Source organism: Ipomoea triloba, chromosome 2, assembly GCF_003576645.1.
Source record: "Ipomoea triloba cultivar NCNSP0323 chromosome 2, ASM357664v1".
Lineage (NCBI taxonomy): Eukaryota > Viridiplantae > Streptophyta > Magnoliopsida > Solanales > Convolvulaceae > Ipomoea > Ipomoea triloba.
In genome coordinates this window covers 6,244,248-6,261,431 of record NC_044917.1, presented here as the reverse complement: position 1 = coordinate 6,261,431, position 17,184 = coordinate 6,244,248, and the positions used below count along the sequence as shown (strand labels likewise).

The window sequence follows — 17,184 nt, the reverse complement described above, 5'->3', positions numbered from 1 at the left end:
ATGTTAGTTTTGAATATTGATTGACTTTAGGTAATGCAGAAAACTTGTTTGTGAGAATTACCAAAAGAAAAAAAAATGCTTGAAAATAAACTTCTCACCAACCATATTTGATTGTCGTCAAAGCTGCTACTTGTGGACAACCCATTAACCCTTTAAGTGCAAAAATGTGTAAAACACAAAGGCTTCGTTTATTATCTAAAGTTCCTGTATATATACTATGCTGCCAAACTAGTTATGAAGTCAGAAAATTTGTTTTGAACACACTTGCTAATAATGTTTCTGCAGCAGTTTTGTGTTGTATCGGTTCTCGCAATTGCATTTTTCAACTCAGTGATCTCTTCCAATCAAGAACAATTTTCAGCCATTGGTGATCCTGGGATGAGAAGAGATGGTCTTAGAATAGCCATTGAAGCATGGAATCAGTGCAATGAGGTTGGTGAAGAAGCTCCAGAGATGGGGAGTCCAAGGCAGGCAGATTGCTTTGACATTGACAATTCTACTTCACCCAGTGAGTTCCCTTATTTCTACCACATTTCCTTAAATACCAAGGTTAGCCTATTCTTGAAAAGAAATCTAAATTTGACATTATTTTTGGAAAAAAAGTCAGCTTAATACATAGGGTGACTGAGAGGGAGAACAAGCTTGGTATATCAGATGCTTTCTATCAAGGACTCTGGACCACCACTGTTGATCAATATGCGGCGTGGAAGGAACTATACTTGGGTGATAAATGCGAAGTTAAAGATGAACCAAAGCCATGGCAGTTCTGGATGATAATGCTCAAGAGTGGAAACATGGATACAATGGCAGCATTGTGCCCTAAAAATGGCAGGAAAGTGTTCCTTCCCACACCAGAAACTGGGTTCCCATGCTTTGGGAAAGGTTGTATGAACATGCCCCAGATTTATCATAACTATACTACTATTCAGGAAGGCAAACTGAAGGGGAGCTTCTATGGAACATGGGATTTGGATAATGATGACATTGAGAAGGCAAGAACGGATAAAAATTCTTCGTACTCGTATTATGCAGTGACATGGGAGAAGGAAGTTGAGAAAGGAAGTTGGAATTTTCACCATTACTTGAAGACATCAAAGAAATACCCATGGTTGATGCTATACCTAAGATCAGATGCAACGGTAGGATTTTCTGGTGGATATCATTATCAAACAAGAGGAATGTTGAAAAGGGTAATGTCTTTTTTTTTTTTGAAAACACACATAACTCTAGTTTTCTTGTCTAAAAGTTCACATATTTTAGGTTCCAGAATCACCAAATTTCAAAGTGAGATTCACATTAGAAGTAATGCATGGAGGGGGACCAAGAAGCCAGTTTTACCTTATGGACATCGGCAGTTGTTGGAAGAACAATGGGCATCCATGCAGCGGAGATGTCACCTCAGATGTTACTCGCTATAGTGAGATGATCCTAAATCCTAGCATAGACTCATGGTGCAATCCCCAGAGCCTTGGGTCATGTCCACCATACCACACCCTCCCAAATGGGACCCGCATCCATCGCACAGACAAAGATAACTTCCCCTATGAAGCTTATCACCTGTACTGCTCTCCAGGAAATGCTGAGCATCTTGAAGAGCCCTATAACCTGTGTGACCCATATAGCAATCCTCAACCTCAGGAAATACTGCAAATTTTGCCTCATCCTGTCTGGGGGGTATATGGATATCCAACCAAGAGGGGTGAAGGTTGGATAGGTGACCCAAGAACATGGGAACTTGATGTTGGGAAGCTCTCAGACTCCCTTTATTTCTACCAGGTTTTTCTCTCCTTTTTGGTTTAGTCATCTATCATTTTAAGACTGAAACTATGAACACAAGCAGTAATTCAATGCACATAAATACATAAACAATGCAAAGCTTTCTTAATGATGAATGGTTTTGTGATGTTGCAGGATCCAGGGACTTCCCCAGCTAAGAGATCATGGCCATCTATTGATCTGGGAACAGAGATATTCATTAGTGAGAATGAACACGCAGAATGGAGAGTTGGTGACTTTGACATAATTATTTGGAATAGTGATAATTGATTTCAAGATTTTCCACTACTGTTTCTATCGTCTTATCTTTATCATGACTTTACAAGGGAGAGAACCAATGATATAATTCATAAAAATTCTTTCTATATGAGAAAAGCAATATTTACCCAAAATTGTACAGCCTCAGCTAGTCAAAAACTTTATTTTTAGTCATAGCATTAAGAAGAAAAAGGATTAGGAAAAGACGGAAACTCAATATTTTATTAAACGTCTCACATCCAATCAATCCAGGATAAACAGCACGCCACTTGTTCCTTTGAGCATGTTTACTTCAATAAAAAATAAGAGTAATTCATTGGAAGAGCACATGTCGTCCCAAAGAAACAGTGAAAAACACAAACTGCTCAATTGCTAACCTCATCTAGGTAGTCCATTCCTCATAATATCAACTCATCAACTTGAGCATCTCCCTTCAGAAAAAGCAGGAGTCCGGAGTCCCATTACAAACGAGAGGGACACGATAAAAAGATTTATGAGCAGCTTAATCATCACTTGTAAAGATGCAAACCTTCAATTCTGTTGATGCCAAGCCCAAAGTAATAATATCAGATCAAGAGAAATGTTGAAACACAATTGCTATCACAAGAAGGTGAAACATAACTTTTCAGGTAAAACAAGCAAATAAAATTAAATTAAAAAAAAAAAAAAAAAAAAAAAAAATTAAAATAAAAAAAAAAAAAAAAATTAAAATAAAAAAAAAAAAAAAAATTAAAATAAAAAAAAAAAAAAAAATTAAAATAAAAAAAAAAAAAAAAATTAAAATAAAAAAAAAAAAAAAAATTAAAATAAAAAAAAAAAAAAAAATTAAAATAAAAAAAAAAAAAAAAATTAAAATAAAAAAAAAAAAAAAAATTAAAATAAAAAAAAAAAAAAAAATTAAAATAAAAAAAAAAAAAAAAATTAAAATAAAAAAAAAAAAAAAAATTAAAATAAAAAAAAAAAAAAAAATTAAAATAAAAAAAAAAAAAAAAATTAAAATAAAAAAAAAAAAAAAAATTAAAATAAAAAAAAAAAAAAAAATTAAAATAAAAAAAAAAAAAAAAATTAAAATAAAAAAAAAAAAAAAAATTAAAATAAAAAAAAAAAAAAAAATTAAAATAAAAAAAAAAAAAAAAATTAAAATAAAAAAAAAAAAAAAAATTAAAATAAAAAAAAAAAAAAAAATTAAAATAAAAAAAAAAAAAAAAATTAAAATAAAAAAAAAAAAAAAAATTAAAATAAAAAAAAAAAAAAAAATTAAAATAAAAAAAAAAAAAAAAATTAAAATAAAAAAAAAAAAAAAAATTAAAATAAAAAAAAAAAAAAAAATTAAAATAAAAAAAAAAAAAAAAATTAAAATAAAAAAAAAAAAAAAAATTAAAATAAAAAAAAAAAAAAAAATTAAAATAAAAAAAAAAAAAAAAATTAAAATAAAAAAAAAAAAAAAAATTAAAATAAAAAAAAAAAAAAAAATTAAAATAAAAAAAAAAAAAAAAATTAAAATAAAAAAAAAAAAAAAAATTAAAATAAAAAAAAAAAAAAAAATTAAAATAAAAAAAAAAAAAAAAATTAAAATAAAAAAAAAAAAAAAAATTAAAATAAAAAAAAAAAAAAAAATTAAAATAAAAAAAAAAAAAAAAATTAAAATAAAAAAAAAAAAAAAAATTAAAATAAAAAAAAAAAAAAAAATTAAAATAAAAAAAAAAAAAAAAATTAAAATAAAAAAAAAAAAAAAAATTAAAATAAAAAAAAAAAAAAAAATTAAAATAAAAAAAAAAAAAAAAATTAAAATAAAAAAAAAAAAAAAAATTAAAATAAAAAAAAAAAAAAAAATTAAAATAAAAAAAAAAAAAAAAATTAAAATAAAAAAAAAAAAAAAAATTAAAATAAAAAAAAAAAAAAAAATTAAAATAAAAAAAAAAAAAAAAATTAAAATAAAAAAAAAAAAAAAAATAAAAATAAATTAAAAAAAAAAAAAAAAAAAAAAAAAACCAGTAGCACAGACTTATATTCTTGCCTTTGATGCACCAACTGGGTGTGATATAGAGTGGAGATTACTAGCAAAGGTTATTATGTATTAAATAGAACTACCATGTGGACAAAAACTCCAAAAGTTAATCACAAAGCCAACAATGGATTTTACATGTCTAATCTTATCTCTCAGTTTTCTTCTTCTTAAGTTCCTTTGTACTCCTATGAAGCAACTATTTCCTTAAAGGTGAAAGAACTTATTACGGTAGAGATGACTACCTCTTATTTCTAGGCAATGATGCAATATCCTCAAAGAGACTTGAGAAGATTCAGAACTCTTTTCCTTTCAGGCATGCTTGGAATGGCTCCCTTCACTTGAACACAGAGAGATGCTGCGGCAGCTGTGGCAATATCAAACATTGTCAGAGAGTTGATAGGCTCATAATACAATTGGAGACATGACAATAGTGCATACCAGCAAATGCCAAACATTCCTTTTTGGATTTTCCTTCGACAAGGGCTACTGCAAAAGCAGCAGTAAAAGTGTCCCCAGCTCCAGTTGTATCAATGACTTTCTCAGCTTTAATGATGGGCTGTCTAATTGGTTCCTCTCCTTTTATGAAAAGAGCTGATCCTTTGGCCCCAAGTTTCACAAGAACTTGGTTAACACCCTGAAACAAAACCGATACTTATAATCTAAAATGATTAAATGATGAGATAATGTGATGCCAGAGTCCCATGACAACAACCGCGTCTAGTTATTCACGCAGAGAACTGGGCAACTGTTGCTACAGTTATGAGTAATTTTGACAAGTTGGAGACATAATATTGTTGTCTTTACTCCAAGCTCATCTGAGAGTAAATACAACAAAATAGAAAACATAAACTGGCAACTGACTCTTTCTGAAACATAGTCGTTCATGAACACATTGTGAAGGGGATAAAATTAACTATGAACACTAATGTGAATGCCAACTGACCATGTCATGGCATTTTTCCACAGCTTGCTTGATTTGTTCAAAATTTTCCGTTGGCATTTTTGTTAGCCGGGCAAGCTCACTTTCATTTGGGCTGAAAATATCAACAACTGAAAGAAGTTCTGAAGGGACTGGAGAATCCACACCACCAGCATCCAGAATAATTGGAACATGTGCACTCCTAGCAGCCTGGTACACAAGAATCTTTACAGCATTAAACAAGCAAGAAGCAGTTCTTAAAATTTCTAACCACAAACAAAAACATGAATCTTAGAAGAAGAAGAAGGCTATAACCATAGTTATTTCCCATTTTTCCATTTCAATTTCTTTCTCATTGGTATTCAATTACTTTTTCATTCCTTATTTGGAAATGGCCTTTAGGAGTCAGTGAGCCCAATAACCAAAACGGGAACTTGTAAATTTTGTAAAGTGTAATTTATTATAACAAAAATTTAGTTCTAGAAATGTTAACTAATAAAGTTATATGCTCTGTGTATTGAGAAGCAGCACAGAAATGCCAATTAACCCACTAGTTACAAATGTTTGCAACTGAGTTAAATTCACTATCCTTAACTCTTGCTAAAAGAGAGACATTCTCATCAAGTTTAGGTACATACACTTCATTAGGAATATGCAAGACACATGCAACAAGATCAAGTGGATAAACATATTGAAAATATTCTTCTTAATGCAAAGGGCTGTTAGCTGATTAGGTTAGAGAGTATAATTAGTTGATAACATTAGCCAAGGGTAGAAAGAAAGGTGTTTGGTAAAATAGCTATTAGCTAGTCCGTTTCGTATAATTTTTTTTACTTCTTAAGCATTTTGGAGTTAAAAAGCGAATTAACTAAACACTTATATTAATTTTTTAATCAAGTCAAACAGCTAATAATGGTCAAATAAGTCAATATTGACTGAAAGCTAACTATTTTAGCCAAAATCATTTATTTTTCAAAAAGAAAGACAAAAGGTCTGACCTTTGCCACTTGTATGTTAACAGAATCAGGAATTTCTCTTTGGAGCAGAACAATCCCGGCATTCCTCACCACCTCCAAGTACTCCTCAGGCAAACTCTCTGGCCAATAGGACATGTTGGCACCACCCACAATGATGATTGAGTTCTGCCCATCCTCTTGGAGCATCACCACAGCATGCCCAGTGGGTGCATGAGCCACAGTTCTGAGGTGATCAAGAATCACCCCACCACCCTCAAGTGCCTCAACAATCAACTTCCCATGGGCATCCTCACCCACCTGACCCATAAAGTAGGTTGGGTATGCCAATTTTCCACCACACACAGCCTGATTGGCTCCCTTGCCCCCAGCCAAGGTCTGCCCAGTCTTGGCTGAGACGGTCTCCCCTTCCTGTGGTAGCCTGTCGATCTCCACGTAGATGTCGGCATTGGCTGATCCCACCACCACCAAGGGCGGGGTGGAATTCTTGTCTATGGGCTGGGATTTTGAGGGGCTGGAAGCGGAACAAGAAAGGGATTTCGGTTTTTTTAGGGATGGGTTAGGTCTGGGGTTCAATTGGACTGGGAAATTCCTGGGATTCTCCATTTGTGTGGGAATAGTCTTCGGCTTTGGGCCCCATTGTTGTGATTGTGAGAGCGTTGAGAGTCCTCCCATCTTCTCCTCTGTTGCTCCTTCTTCCCCTTCTGTTCTAGACTTCTACTTGTTGTTTCAGTCCTTGCTCCGAGTCATCCACTATGGTTTGGACTGTGATGGTGACAAGTATATTTTATACTTTTGGATTGGGATAAAGTTTACGCTCTTTTGAATGCGTGTAGCCATGTCAGGTCTCTGTATTTTGGCTTAACCTAAAGACTTCTACTACATGGACTCATTGTTTATACTTAACTTTTATTCATTGACTTAGTTAGATATGATAGATTATCTTTATTCTGTGGGTTTAAAGTGTCAACATCACATTTTTATATAAAGAAGTTAAGTAGAGAGTAAAATTTAAGAATCTAAATATTATTTTCTTAACATAAATGGGCTTTCAATAGGCAAAAAGGCTGATTGTGAATTTCTTTTATACCATGATCGGAGGCTATCTTTCTAAAACAACAACGTTGTATCGCGTCATGCGTGTTTTTGCATTAAATTTTAAAATTTTAAATATACTAATGTATGAACATTAATGTTTGAGTTTATGAATATATAACGTCAAATTTTGAATATTAAACTTTGAATTTCTTAACATATGTAAGGCATGTGATGAACATATAATGTCACAAAGTAAATATTGTAGTGTCTAATTTATGAAAATTAAGCTTTAAGTTTATGAATATATAGTGTCTGAATATTAATGTTTGATTTTTTGAACATTAAATTAAGTTTTGAGTTTATGAAAATATAATGCTTTGTTTTTGAACATATAAATGTAAAAAAAATAAAAGTTTTGACAAAAAACATTATTTTGGACTAAAATTCAACTTACAAGATGAACTATGATCCATGATATAATTTGACGTGTAGCCACAGAACAAATTATTCTATAGACACGAGTCTATCTTGCAAGTGGATCCGAGCCTAAAATACACAATTTATATATTGAGTATTTACAATTTACATACTAAACGTTCGCAATTCAAATTATGAACATTCAGTATGTAAATTATGTATTTTGAATACAAGTCCACTTTACAAGTTAAGGTTGACCCGAGTCCATAGTGTAACTATTGTAGCGACGCAAGCCTTTGTATTTGGGCTTAACAATTTAGCATAAATGGGCTTTCAAGTTGAAAAGGCCCTGCCCGATTGTGGATCTCTTGTAGTCAACGTGGCAACGGGAAAGCCTTAACATACGCCGACGTAAGATAGCCACGTGTTGAAAGCGGATTGAAACTGATGAAATCCGACGGTGGTGAAATGAATGGAGCATCACCATGAATGCACTCGAGCTGCACTGGAACATAGTCTCCGTCCATAACGAGAAAATGGAGGCCGTACCTTCTCAAGAATCGGTTTTGGGTGTCAATGGCTGCTCGCAGCATAACTAGTAGCGTCAGCTCACCGCTTAACCTTTCATCCAAATCCCTTTCTGGGTCGAATCGCAAACCTCTATTTTCTTTAGCTTTTGGATCGTTTAACAAACCAAGAAATAAAGTTTCCTTCTTGATTCGTGGTATGGGCTCCTCTGCTTCTTCACCCAAACCAGACAGCGCTCAAGGTTCCTCTCTCTCTCTCTCTCTCTCTCTCTCTACATACAAAAAGGATTTCTCATTGTTTTTATGATTCCATGCATTGTGTTATGCAGAGGTGAGCAATAAAGATTTTAGCTCAGTTAGTGATGGGGAGTGGAAGAAGCAGCTGACAGCACAACAATTTTACATCACACGGCAAAAGGGTACTGAGAGGGCTTTTACTGGGTATTGCCCTTTTATCTTCATCTTTCTCTATTTATTTTCCTGTAATTCAATATTATTTGGTAGCTTCCTAAGAGATCCTGTCATATTTGGAACATATTACTTTAGTTTGGTTTAGGTTTAGGTGTTTCTGCAATAGGTCTTAGAGAAAGAATTGCTCAAGTTTTAAGTTTGAGGATGTGGATTGAGTTGTTTCTTACATTCTAGTGCTGGTTAGGAGTGTGATCATAGAGTTTTTGAGTGACGATGAAGCCTGCAGTCAATACCCGATGGTGTACACAGGGTAAATTCTACCCTAGCCTTCAAAGTAACACAAGGAGATAAATCAGTCTAAGTTATCCATAGCTAGCTGATTAGGTCAAACCAAGAAGGCCAATAGGCTGTTTCCACGGAAAATCAAACTTTCAACATTATGGTTACTAAGCCAACAGACTGACCAACTTGATTGGGGTTGCCCCTGTTATCATTTCTTCATATTCAAACAAAGTTGAGCATTTTTCAGCTTTTTTTCCCAATTTTATTTCATATTTAACTGTTTGCATCTACAGAGTATTGGAGTTTACTGTCAATATTCATCATATATAAAGGGGTGGTATGAAAATTTTCTTGCTTGCATACACTTGAGAAGTTGCAGTCTTTTCATTATATGTGCTAGATATTGTTTGTAGATAGTCTGCCACCACTTAGATGAGGAGAGTACATCCTATGAGTCATTCAGTTCACTGCAATGTAGTTAAGTGTATCTGTTAATGAAACTTTACCTTTTATGCTACAAACATGTTTCTTTGGCAGTGCCTCTTACATCTTAACCCATTTATTCACATTCAGGGAATATTGGGACACCAAAACTCCCGGCACTTATCATTGCATTTGTTGTGACACTCCACTCTTTGAGTAAGTATTCTAGTTGTATTATGTGTTAAAGGAAACACCATTGATGATATAGCAAGAGGCCTTTAACAATGTATCAGAGGTCAATGCTGATAGTATTGCGTTTTCCAGATCATCCACCAAGTTTGATAGTGGAACCGGGTGGCCATCGTATTACAAGCCCATTGGAAACAATGTGAAATCAAAGTTAGACTTGTCCATCATTTTCATGCCTCGCCAGGAAGTTTTGTGTGCAGCTTGCGATGCTCATCTAGGTCATGTATTTGACGATGGCCCCGAACCTACCGGAAAGCGCTACTGCATCAATAGGTACCGAATTTCCTTCCTTTTGACAAGGTTGCAGAAGGCGCTAGGCGCTAGTTGGCGGTTAGGGGGAACCTAGTGTCTAGAGCGTTTGGGCGGCCAAGTAAAAAAATAATAATAATGTGTAACCACCTTAAACCCTTTAAAAAAAAAAAAACTCTGCCGAGTTAGGCGTTGACTTGGTCGAGTTGGGCGCCTAGTCGGCCGGCTGACTAAAAGGCGCCTAGGGGTGAAATCCCCTCGGCCTAGGGGTGCCTAATGCCTAGTCGGCGGCCGCCTAGGCTGATTTTTACAGCACTGCGTTTCGAGAACATCCCCATGAACTTGAAACATGTCAAAGATGTGGTATTCACAATTTTATTTATTTATTTATTTATTTATTTTCATATTTGCAGTGCTGCCTTGAAATTGAAACCAAAATAGGAACTATCAAAGGGTGGACAGGAAGGATGTGAATCTGTGGCATTAAAGATGTATGTATGTAATTTTCCAGCTTTGCTTGGTGACTTCAATGTACCTCTGAGTTGTTTGAGTCATTGTATATGTAACATTCAACTTCTTATGGATGAACACACATTTATATAAACTGTGGGAGTTGGAGTATTAACTCAATACTTAGTTGTGGAGGGATCAAAATGAGTATTAACTCTTCTTTGAAATATGTACTAGTTTCTTGTAATAACCTAACAACCCATCATCATATCCTTTATACAATCCACATTAGAGATTTACACTAAACTTTCATACTTTCATAGTTCATAATCATTAGAATTTACAAAGAAATTTCAAAATCACAGTGGATAATTAAAGACGGTGCACCTTTAAGATTCCCTTCAGAAGCTGATAAGCAGATGAATCCTTCCCGAGAATTCATCAATCTCTGGAGTGTTCCGTCGGGAGCGTACTCCACAAGAAGGTTGTACATAGTGTTCCTATGCAATACACTCATGTCGTCTCCAAATCACTTAATTATATAGGGACATTCTTGGAACTTTTTCAGGATTTGCCCTTCTCTCAAACAAAATCAGAAAACTCGACCTTAGAAGACTTCACAGCTAACTTCATCGGAACATTGAAAGTATGTAAAGTATAATATTGAGCGAGAAACACAATGTAGTAGACTCCCCGCTAAGGAGTTCCAACTTTTGGCAAGGCATACTGATGAAGTGATGAGCACTAAGATAGTAAGATGATGAAGAATTGATGATCCACCCCAGTGTTGGGTTACGAAAGTATTATATAGGAGTTGGGATAATTTCTCAATCCAATTAAGTTTAGTATTAGGAAACTTTTCTCAATTGAAAATTATATAGTAATCCCAGCTCAATCAGGAATAGAATTAATTAATTAAGAAACAGATTAGAACTCAAGTAATTAGGAAAGTTAAGAACATTGTAGACTAGAAAATTAGGAAATAATTAACTGATATTAATTCTCTTTGCAATAACTACTGTTCTTGGTCTAAAAGAGAAACTTGAAGCAATGTAACTTGACTACACAATGCTACAAAATTCCTCAACAAAGCTGGAACCCAAAAAAGGCTACTCTGCAACTTAGCACAGCAAAATTCACTTGAGCACTACTTCCAATCCATTGGCAACTGATGCTTTCAAGGAAGGAGAAACTGGATTGCCTCCAAGAAATACATCAAACAGAGCTGAAGTAACGTTTGCCGATTCAATCTTAGCATCAATTGAGGAAGGCGTTGCATCAGATGATACACAAACCTACATAGCAGTGTCAAAATCTCAAAATTCGTAAATTTCCAACCAAAACAATCCATCAGTTAACATCAATTTCAAGCTTGAAGAAACAGTAGAATGAACAGTTTTATATGAAATGGATGCATACTCACAAGCATTTTGGTTGGGTCAATCCAAGTTAACACTATGAAAGTTCCTTTCTTAAGAGGTCTCCCTTGAAAGATGCTACGGAATGTGGAAAGGGCAGTTCCATCATCTGCAGAGGGCGATTTGATTCTTGGCGAGATAGCTTCATCTAACGCATCCCAGAAAGTTTTGCCATCAACATCTCTCACTAAAACGATGCTTAGAGATTTCTCCAGAGGAGCTGCAGTACAAATAATCAATTACTAAAATTCTCCATGGATTTTGCACTTTCTAATTCTTTGCTCCACCAGATAATCAAACGTAATTACCTTTAAATATGGTCTCAAACAACGAGGAATCATTTTGTAGCTCGGCTGCTGAGCGTCCTCTCCAGGCATCTAACTTATTGAGGATGGATTCATTGACATATAGTCCCGCAGCATAGACCTTAACACCAATTATTGCAAAAACTTTTTCCCTGTATCCTAAAAGTAATTGTATCTGCCAAAGTTAGTTCATAAAAGCACGAGTGTAAACATAGCGGCTACTGTGAATTTAGCAAAACTGAAACTTCAAAAGTTAGAAGAAATTTTGTTATGACTTTGGATAGCAGCTAACCAGTCCCAAGCAAAGATAAAGATGTGGAGCAACCAGGGAGGCTCAATGATCTTTGGAACTTTACATTGGTTGTTGGTTCCTCTACGTACTCTGCATTTCCAACTGAAACAAGTTCAAATCTAATCAGTTGTTTCTCAAAGGGGGATGAGATATTCAATCTAGTAGACATATATGCTCCTTTTTATCGATTTTCAATACTGTATATTCTTGGGTGACGAGGGGACCCAAGGGTGTTCATTGGGTAAACCTTGCCTTGTGACCCTAGCTGGCAAAGGAAACCAGCCTAGACTGACTGGCTCAAACGAAGAAAGTCAATAAGCCGCTTCCAAATTCAATACTCTATATTCAATATGACCAAATCATGCATCATGGAACTTGAAAGTGACTATTTGTTATTCTCCACTTGAGTACATCCAAATTCAATTGTAAATAATCAGGAGTACTTTAGTTCAATATCATGCGATCACTTCCATTTTTGCACCACACCCTCCCATTTCTAGCTCAAATTCAAGCATTTATCATACAAATTGAAGAAAAAGATCCAATTTTGAAGGTACTGCAGTATACTTTCTAGCTATGGCCTTCAGTTCTCTAAATTATTGTCAGAGACTCAGAGATACAACTTGTCAACATAGAGAAAGAAAATTGCCAGTAATCTGAAACCTAACAACACTGCAAATACAAGCAATCTCTCTCTTGAACTATACAACAATAAATGAGAATTCATCTTTCCTCTGCATTGGGTAAAGAAATATATGCTGAATACAAGTAATTCAATAAACACATGTACTAATCAAATTACCAGAAGAAGATGAAGCAGCTCTGGGCGAGAATAGACCGGGAAGCCTAGCATCCGACGACCCTAATGAGAAATGAGAAGGAAATGTGGAAAAGAGAGTGAAACAACTGTGGGTTTTGCTGAGAGGAAGAGAAAATCTGGGTTTGACATTGCAAGAAGTGATCTTTAATTTTGTAGGTGCTGAAACCGAAACCCACAGTGACGCAGGCATTGACCCAACTGCAGCCATGTTCTTGTTCTCAATTGAGGAGGGTAACAGAAGGCGAATTCCCCTAGGCCTAGGTAGTATTAAGTATGAAGTATCTTTTTTCCTTCCATTTTCCTCTAATTTTTTTCCTTGGCCCTTTATCTCTGAATGCAGGTGAGCTTGTGAGAACGAATGAACAAATGGGCATGTATCATCATAGATATGTGGGGTCCTGTAACAACCTAACTTTCTTAGCTTTTTGTGTGTAGTTTTAACAAGTAATGACACTATCATGTCAAATGCATGAGGGGAACTATGTTATCAATTTTATTCATTCCTCACATATAAGGGTGTTTTTGGTTGGAGGATTTAGGCATAAGGTATGAGTATCACAGAGATTGTTATTGTTTGGTTCACATGTTTTTAGAATATACTATGGATTTGGAATACCTTATTAATTGAAAAACTCATACCCTAATGAAATAAGGGTTTCATTTTCCTTCCTTCTTTCTTCCCCAACTATTAATAATCATTTTCATTCCGCCCTACACCAAACATGCAAAATATTTTCACCAAAACCCATTACCCTTATCAAGTATTTGATACCCATACTGATTCCGATCCCATGTGCGAACCAAACACATTCTAATTATAGTGTAAATTTAACTTTTTTTTTTTTAGTGACGAGGGAACTACATTATATTGACTAAATTTTATCTTGTAACTCTAACTAACAAATAACTACAAAGAGATAAATCAACTTAGGTTACTTGCTCATAATTGATGGGCTCAACCCAAGAAGGTCAATAAGCCGTTTTCATTAAGAGCCAAATTTGTAGCATTTTTTAAAACTAATGATTAATATCAGTGTTGATTGTATTATGTAATTATGTATGACATACTTGTACTAAAAAAATGTATGACATACCTAATTGTACGAATATTTCTAGTACTACTGTACTAGTGCCGATAATATTATATAAAATAAAAGAAATAGTATACCTAATTGGAAAGTTTTAGAATACTAGAGGCAATACGAACATTGTTACATATGAATATTATAATACACCAACGGAGAATAATATCTAGGACATGTCAAATCTCTTATTACAAGTACAGTGTCTACTTACCATATTTATGACATGATGTATAAAATATATATAAATGTATAATTTCCCTTCAATCCCCAGAGTTTAAAAGAGAGCCTTAGGGTTCTATGTCTAAACTTTGGTGAGGATGACATTAACACCATATTGAGGTTGAAGACTGAGAAGGGAAAATGGAGCATGCACATAGGATGGAGACAGGTCTAAGGAGAAATGGTGGAGGATCATGGCTATAGCCAATTTAGCCTCCGTCATTGCAAGATGTTGGCCGATGCATACTCTTGGACCCGAGCTGAACGGGAAGAATGAAGCATGTCCCTTCGTTGCTTTCTCTATCCCTTCCGAAAACCTGCTTGGTTTGAATTCTTTAGCGTCATCGCCCCAAAGATCAGTGTCATGATGCACAAAGATCATCGGCAACATTAGCTCCAATCCATTAGGCATAGTCACACCTCTTAGCTCTGTCTTCCCAACCGTTTTCCTGAGCAACATAGTTGCCGGAGGATAAAGCCTCAGAACCTCGTACAGAATCATCGTTACCTGCAACATTATCACAATACAGGTTAGATAGTGTTGAGGAGTGGGTTGAAAGACAAATCCAGCACCAGATGGCTACCCTAGTGAAATTGTTGAGAGAAGCTTCTTGAAAGGGAAAGTCTATATATCACCTTGTCTTTCGAAAATGTAGCATTGGCTGCTTTACAAATATAAAGAAATAAAATTGGTTCTTCACTACAAACTATAACTTTTTGGCATAGTATTAAGGGTTTAATCCTAACAAGTGATATATTATGTAGTTAAGACTAGCATGTACTAAAGGGAAATGTTGGGCGCAGGCCTGAAGGGTAAAGTTTAACATAGTATCGGACTTAGGGTATCCACATTAGTAGTTTTTGGTGATTTTTTTTAGGCAAAATGGATGATGCATACGGAAGTGAGAGAAGAAAGAGAGAGAGAATATGTGATTCTTGTAGGAAGATAAGTTTTTTGTCTCCTCCCCATAAAAAAAAATAGGCAAAATGGATGATGCATACGGAAGTGAGAGAAGAAAGAGAGAGAGAATGTGTGATTCTTGTAGGAAGATAAGTTTTTTTTCTCCTCCCCATAAATAAAAAAAAAAAAAAAAAAAAAAGACAAGCAGACTTATTGTTGCGCGGAATTCACACTTGCACCCAATTGGGCGCGTGCAATATATGCCTACATTTTTTATTTTTTTTTCTAACAATTCATTGTTTTCTTTTTCTTTTTTTTTGTTTTTGCTAACTACCTTCCTTCTTAGTTTGCACTTAAAAACTTAGCTATTGAGTATGTAGTTAGGAGATGGTTGGGCGGATGTTCTTAAAGTTACGTTGCTGCTAACTATAACTATTTGGCTGACATAGAGGCGTTTGATCCTAATTAAGAGATAGGATGATGTTTGCAGTTTGCTTACTATTTTGAGGTGATTTAGCCGCTCGAAATCTGGCTCAATTATGTTTCCAAAAACTTGGAAAACCTCTTGGCGTGCCCGGGCTTGCCAATCTTGATGCTTGCACAGCATAACAATGGTGAAGGCCAGCAAGTTGGTAGTGGTTTCTTGACCGGCAAAGTAGAACAACTTGCATTCCTCCACCACTTCATCAATTGTGAGTCCAACGTTGTTTCTTCTCCCTGTCCTAATCGCTTTGAAATTAGAGTCCATTAGTATCCCCAGCAAGTCATCATTTTCAGCTTCTCCCACTCTCATTGCTTTGATTCTCTTATTGATAATTCCCAGCATAAGACCGCGAACTTCCTTGTAGATTTGTAGCATTCTCCTGTTGGTTTTAGTGGGCAAAAACCTCCATCCCGGGATATAAATTGACTGTGTATAACCGAATGCCAGCTTAGCTTGCTCTGTTTGGAGTTGAAATATTCTCTTCCCTTCTTCATAGCTGCTCCCAAATGCTGTTCTTGAAATTACATCTGCAGATAGGCTGCCCAGATGAGGCCACAGGTCCATTTCCACCGCCCCTTTCTCTTTCACCCAATTCTCCAATTTTCTTACCATGTTGCTGCAACACGCATGCACAGCTGGCAACATTTGCTATAACAAAATGATACATAGAAAGTGAGAGAGGCTTAAGAATTTATAATGTTTAGCCCTAACTAGACGTTTGCTAACTTTTTTGCACTTTAAAAATCTTTATACTAAATGGTAGGGGACTGGTCAAATGGGTTCTATTCACATGCATGAGAATAAAACCCCCAACCTCATATTTAAGGGAAGAGGTGCTGATCTACCACACTAAACAGATTACGTTGGTTAACAGGTACTGTAACTAGTTAGAATATTAATGTTACCTACCTTTAAGTTATGTAGTTTGAAAGCAGGGTTGAGGAGTGTTCTATGCTTGACCCAACGCTCACCCTCTTGAGATACGATTCCAGCAACAAGCAACCTAAAGATTGGTGATCCGGATATAGGCTTTTGAAATATGCTGTACTTATACAATATCTCTCTTAACATTTCTGGATCCATGATCAACACCCTCGCAATTGGCCCTTGCCAAAAATATGATTTCTTTCCTGCAAAGTGCAAACTCATATAATCCCAGCCCTTCTTACAATCTCTACTTATATATAACTCAGAATTTAAATGATACAGAAATAATAAAATAATAAATACAATGACAAAACCACTGTAAAAAAGAAGAAATAAACCGAGAATAGAAAACGTATCATAGGTACCATATTTGTGAAGGATTTGATGGTGGAAGGGGAAAACTCTGGGCAAGATATCGTCGGATAGGCTGATGGGTTTGGAGTATGCTTGGGCGGTCATCTTCTTTATATCTTTCAAGTCTCCATGCCATAGCCTGTAAGGATTGCCACTGAAGCCTTGCTCTCTCAGCCATTTTTCCACCTTCTTTGGAGTGAACCACACATAGTTTATTATCCTCCATGACGCCCATGTCAGGGCGGCTATGAGCAGAGCCAATGATAGCACAACTGAGTTGATGTGTTCCACTTCCATTTTCTGTATTTTTGGGGGGGATGGACAGTGTTGTCTGAATGTGAGATGAGTGTGTGTTGGAGGGATGAGGAGGGGGCGTTACTGTCTCAGCTCGAACGAAT

The 17,184-nt window shown here is 35.0% G+C and overlaps 5 protein-coding genes and 1 long non-coding RNA gene across 7 annotated transcripts; 2 read left to right on the top strand and 4 right to left on the bottom strand.

Annotated features, from left to right (window-relative positions):
- Positions 1-157: 157 nt before the first annotated feature.
- On the bottom strand, positions 158-1,451 carry LOC116009901. The gene is made up of 2 exons (XR_004096865.1): positions 1,339-1,451; positions 158-373 (listed from the first exon to the last, which is right to left on the bottom strand). It is a non-coding gene; the product is annotated as an uncharacterized LOC116009901 (long non-coding RNA).
- On the top strand, positions 240-2,168 carry LOC116009897. Its single transcript, XM_031249081.1, has 4 exons — positions 240-508; positions 604-1,190; positions 1,261-1,776; positions 1,912-2,168. Exons 1-4 carry the CDS (start codon positions 274-276, stop codon positions 2,044-2,046), a joined length of 1,473 nt encoding a protein of 490 aa, XP_031104941.1. The 5' UTR covers positions 240-273; the 3' UTR covers positions 2,047-2,168.
- Positions 2,120-6,697, bottom strand: LOC116009900 (ribokinase). Of its 2 annotated transcripts, XR_004096864.1 has the most exons (6): positions 5,960-6,697; positions 4,986-5,171; positions 4,481-4,676; positions 4,285-4,406; positions 2,412-2,571; positions 2,120-2,324 (listed from the first exon to the last, which is right to left on the bottom strand). XR_004096864.1 is itself a non-coding variant. In XM_031249083.1 (5 exons), the coding sequence occupies exons 1-4, from the start codon at positions 6,608-6,610 to the stop codon at positions 4,315-4,317; spliced, it is 1,125 nt and encodes a 374-aa protein (XP_031104943.1). In that variant the 5' UTR covers positions 6,611-6,697; the 3' UTR covers positions 2,158-2,571; positions 4,285-4,314. The 2 variants fall into 2 exon arrangements, 1 of the variants encoding a protein (XP_031104943.1); XM_031249083.1 differs by having other exon boundaries at positions 2,158-2,571.
- Positions 6,698-7,715: 1,018 nt separating this feature from the next.
- Positions 7,716-10,208, top strand: LOC116010155 (peptide methionine sulfoxide reductase B1, chloroplastic). The gene is made up of 6 exons (XM_031249429.1): positions 7,716-7,760; positions 7,907-8,159; positions 8,247-8,358; positions 9,184-9,249; positions 9,358-9,555; positions 9,945-10,208. The coding sequence occupies exons 1-6, from the start codon at positions 7,716-7,718 to the stop codon at positions 9,970-9,972; spliced, it is 702 nt and encodes a 233-aa protein (XP_031105289.1). The 3' UTR covers positions 9,973-10,208.
- Positions 10,209-10,946: 738 nt separating this feature from the next.
- LOC116009669 (fatty-acid-binding protein 3, chloroplastic) lies at positions 10,947-13,169 on the bottom strand. Its single transcript, XM_031248787.1, has 5 exons — positions 12,799-13,169; positions 11,997-12,098; positions 11,708-11,863; positions 11,405-11,619; positions 10,947-11,276 (listed from the first exon to the last, which is right to left on the bottom strand). Exons 1-5 carry the CDS (start codon positions 13,022-13,024, stop codon positions 11,118-11,120), a joined length of 858 nt encoding a protein of 285 aa, XP_031104647.1. The 5' UTR covers positions 13,025-13,169; the 3' UTR covers positions 10,947-11,117.
- Positions 13,170-13,979: 810 nt separating this feature from the next.
- On the bottom strand, positions 13,980-17,184 carry LOC116010451 (cytochrome P450 CYP72A219-like). Its single transcript, XM_031249867.1, has 4 exons — positions 16,798-17,184; positions 16,415-16,635; positions 15,521-16,153; positions 13,980-14,628 (listed from the first exon to the last, which is right to left on the bottom strand). The coding sequence occupies exons 1-4, from the start codon at positions 17,081-17,083 to the stop codon at positions 14,203-14,205; spliced, it is 1,566 nt and encodes a 521-aa protein (XP_031105727.1). The 5' UTR covers positions 17,084-17,184; the 3' UTR covers positions 13,980-14,202.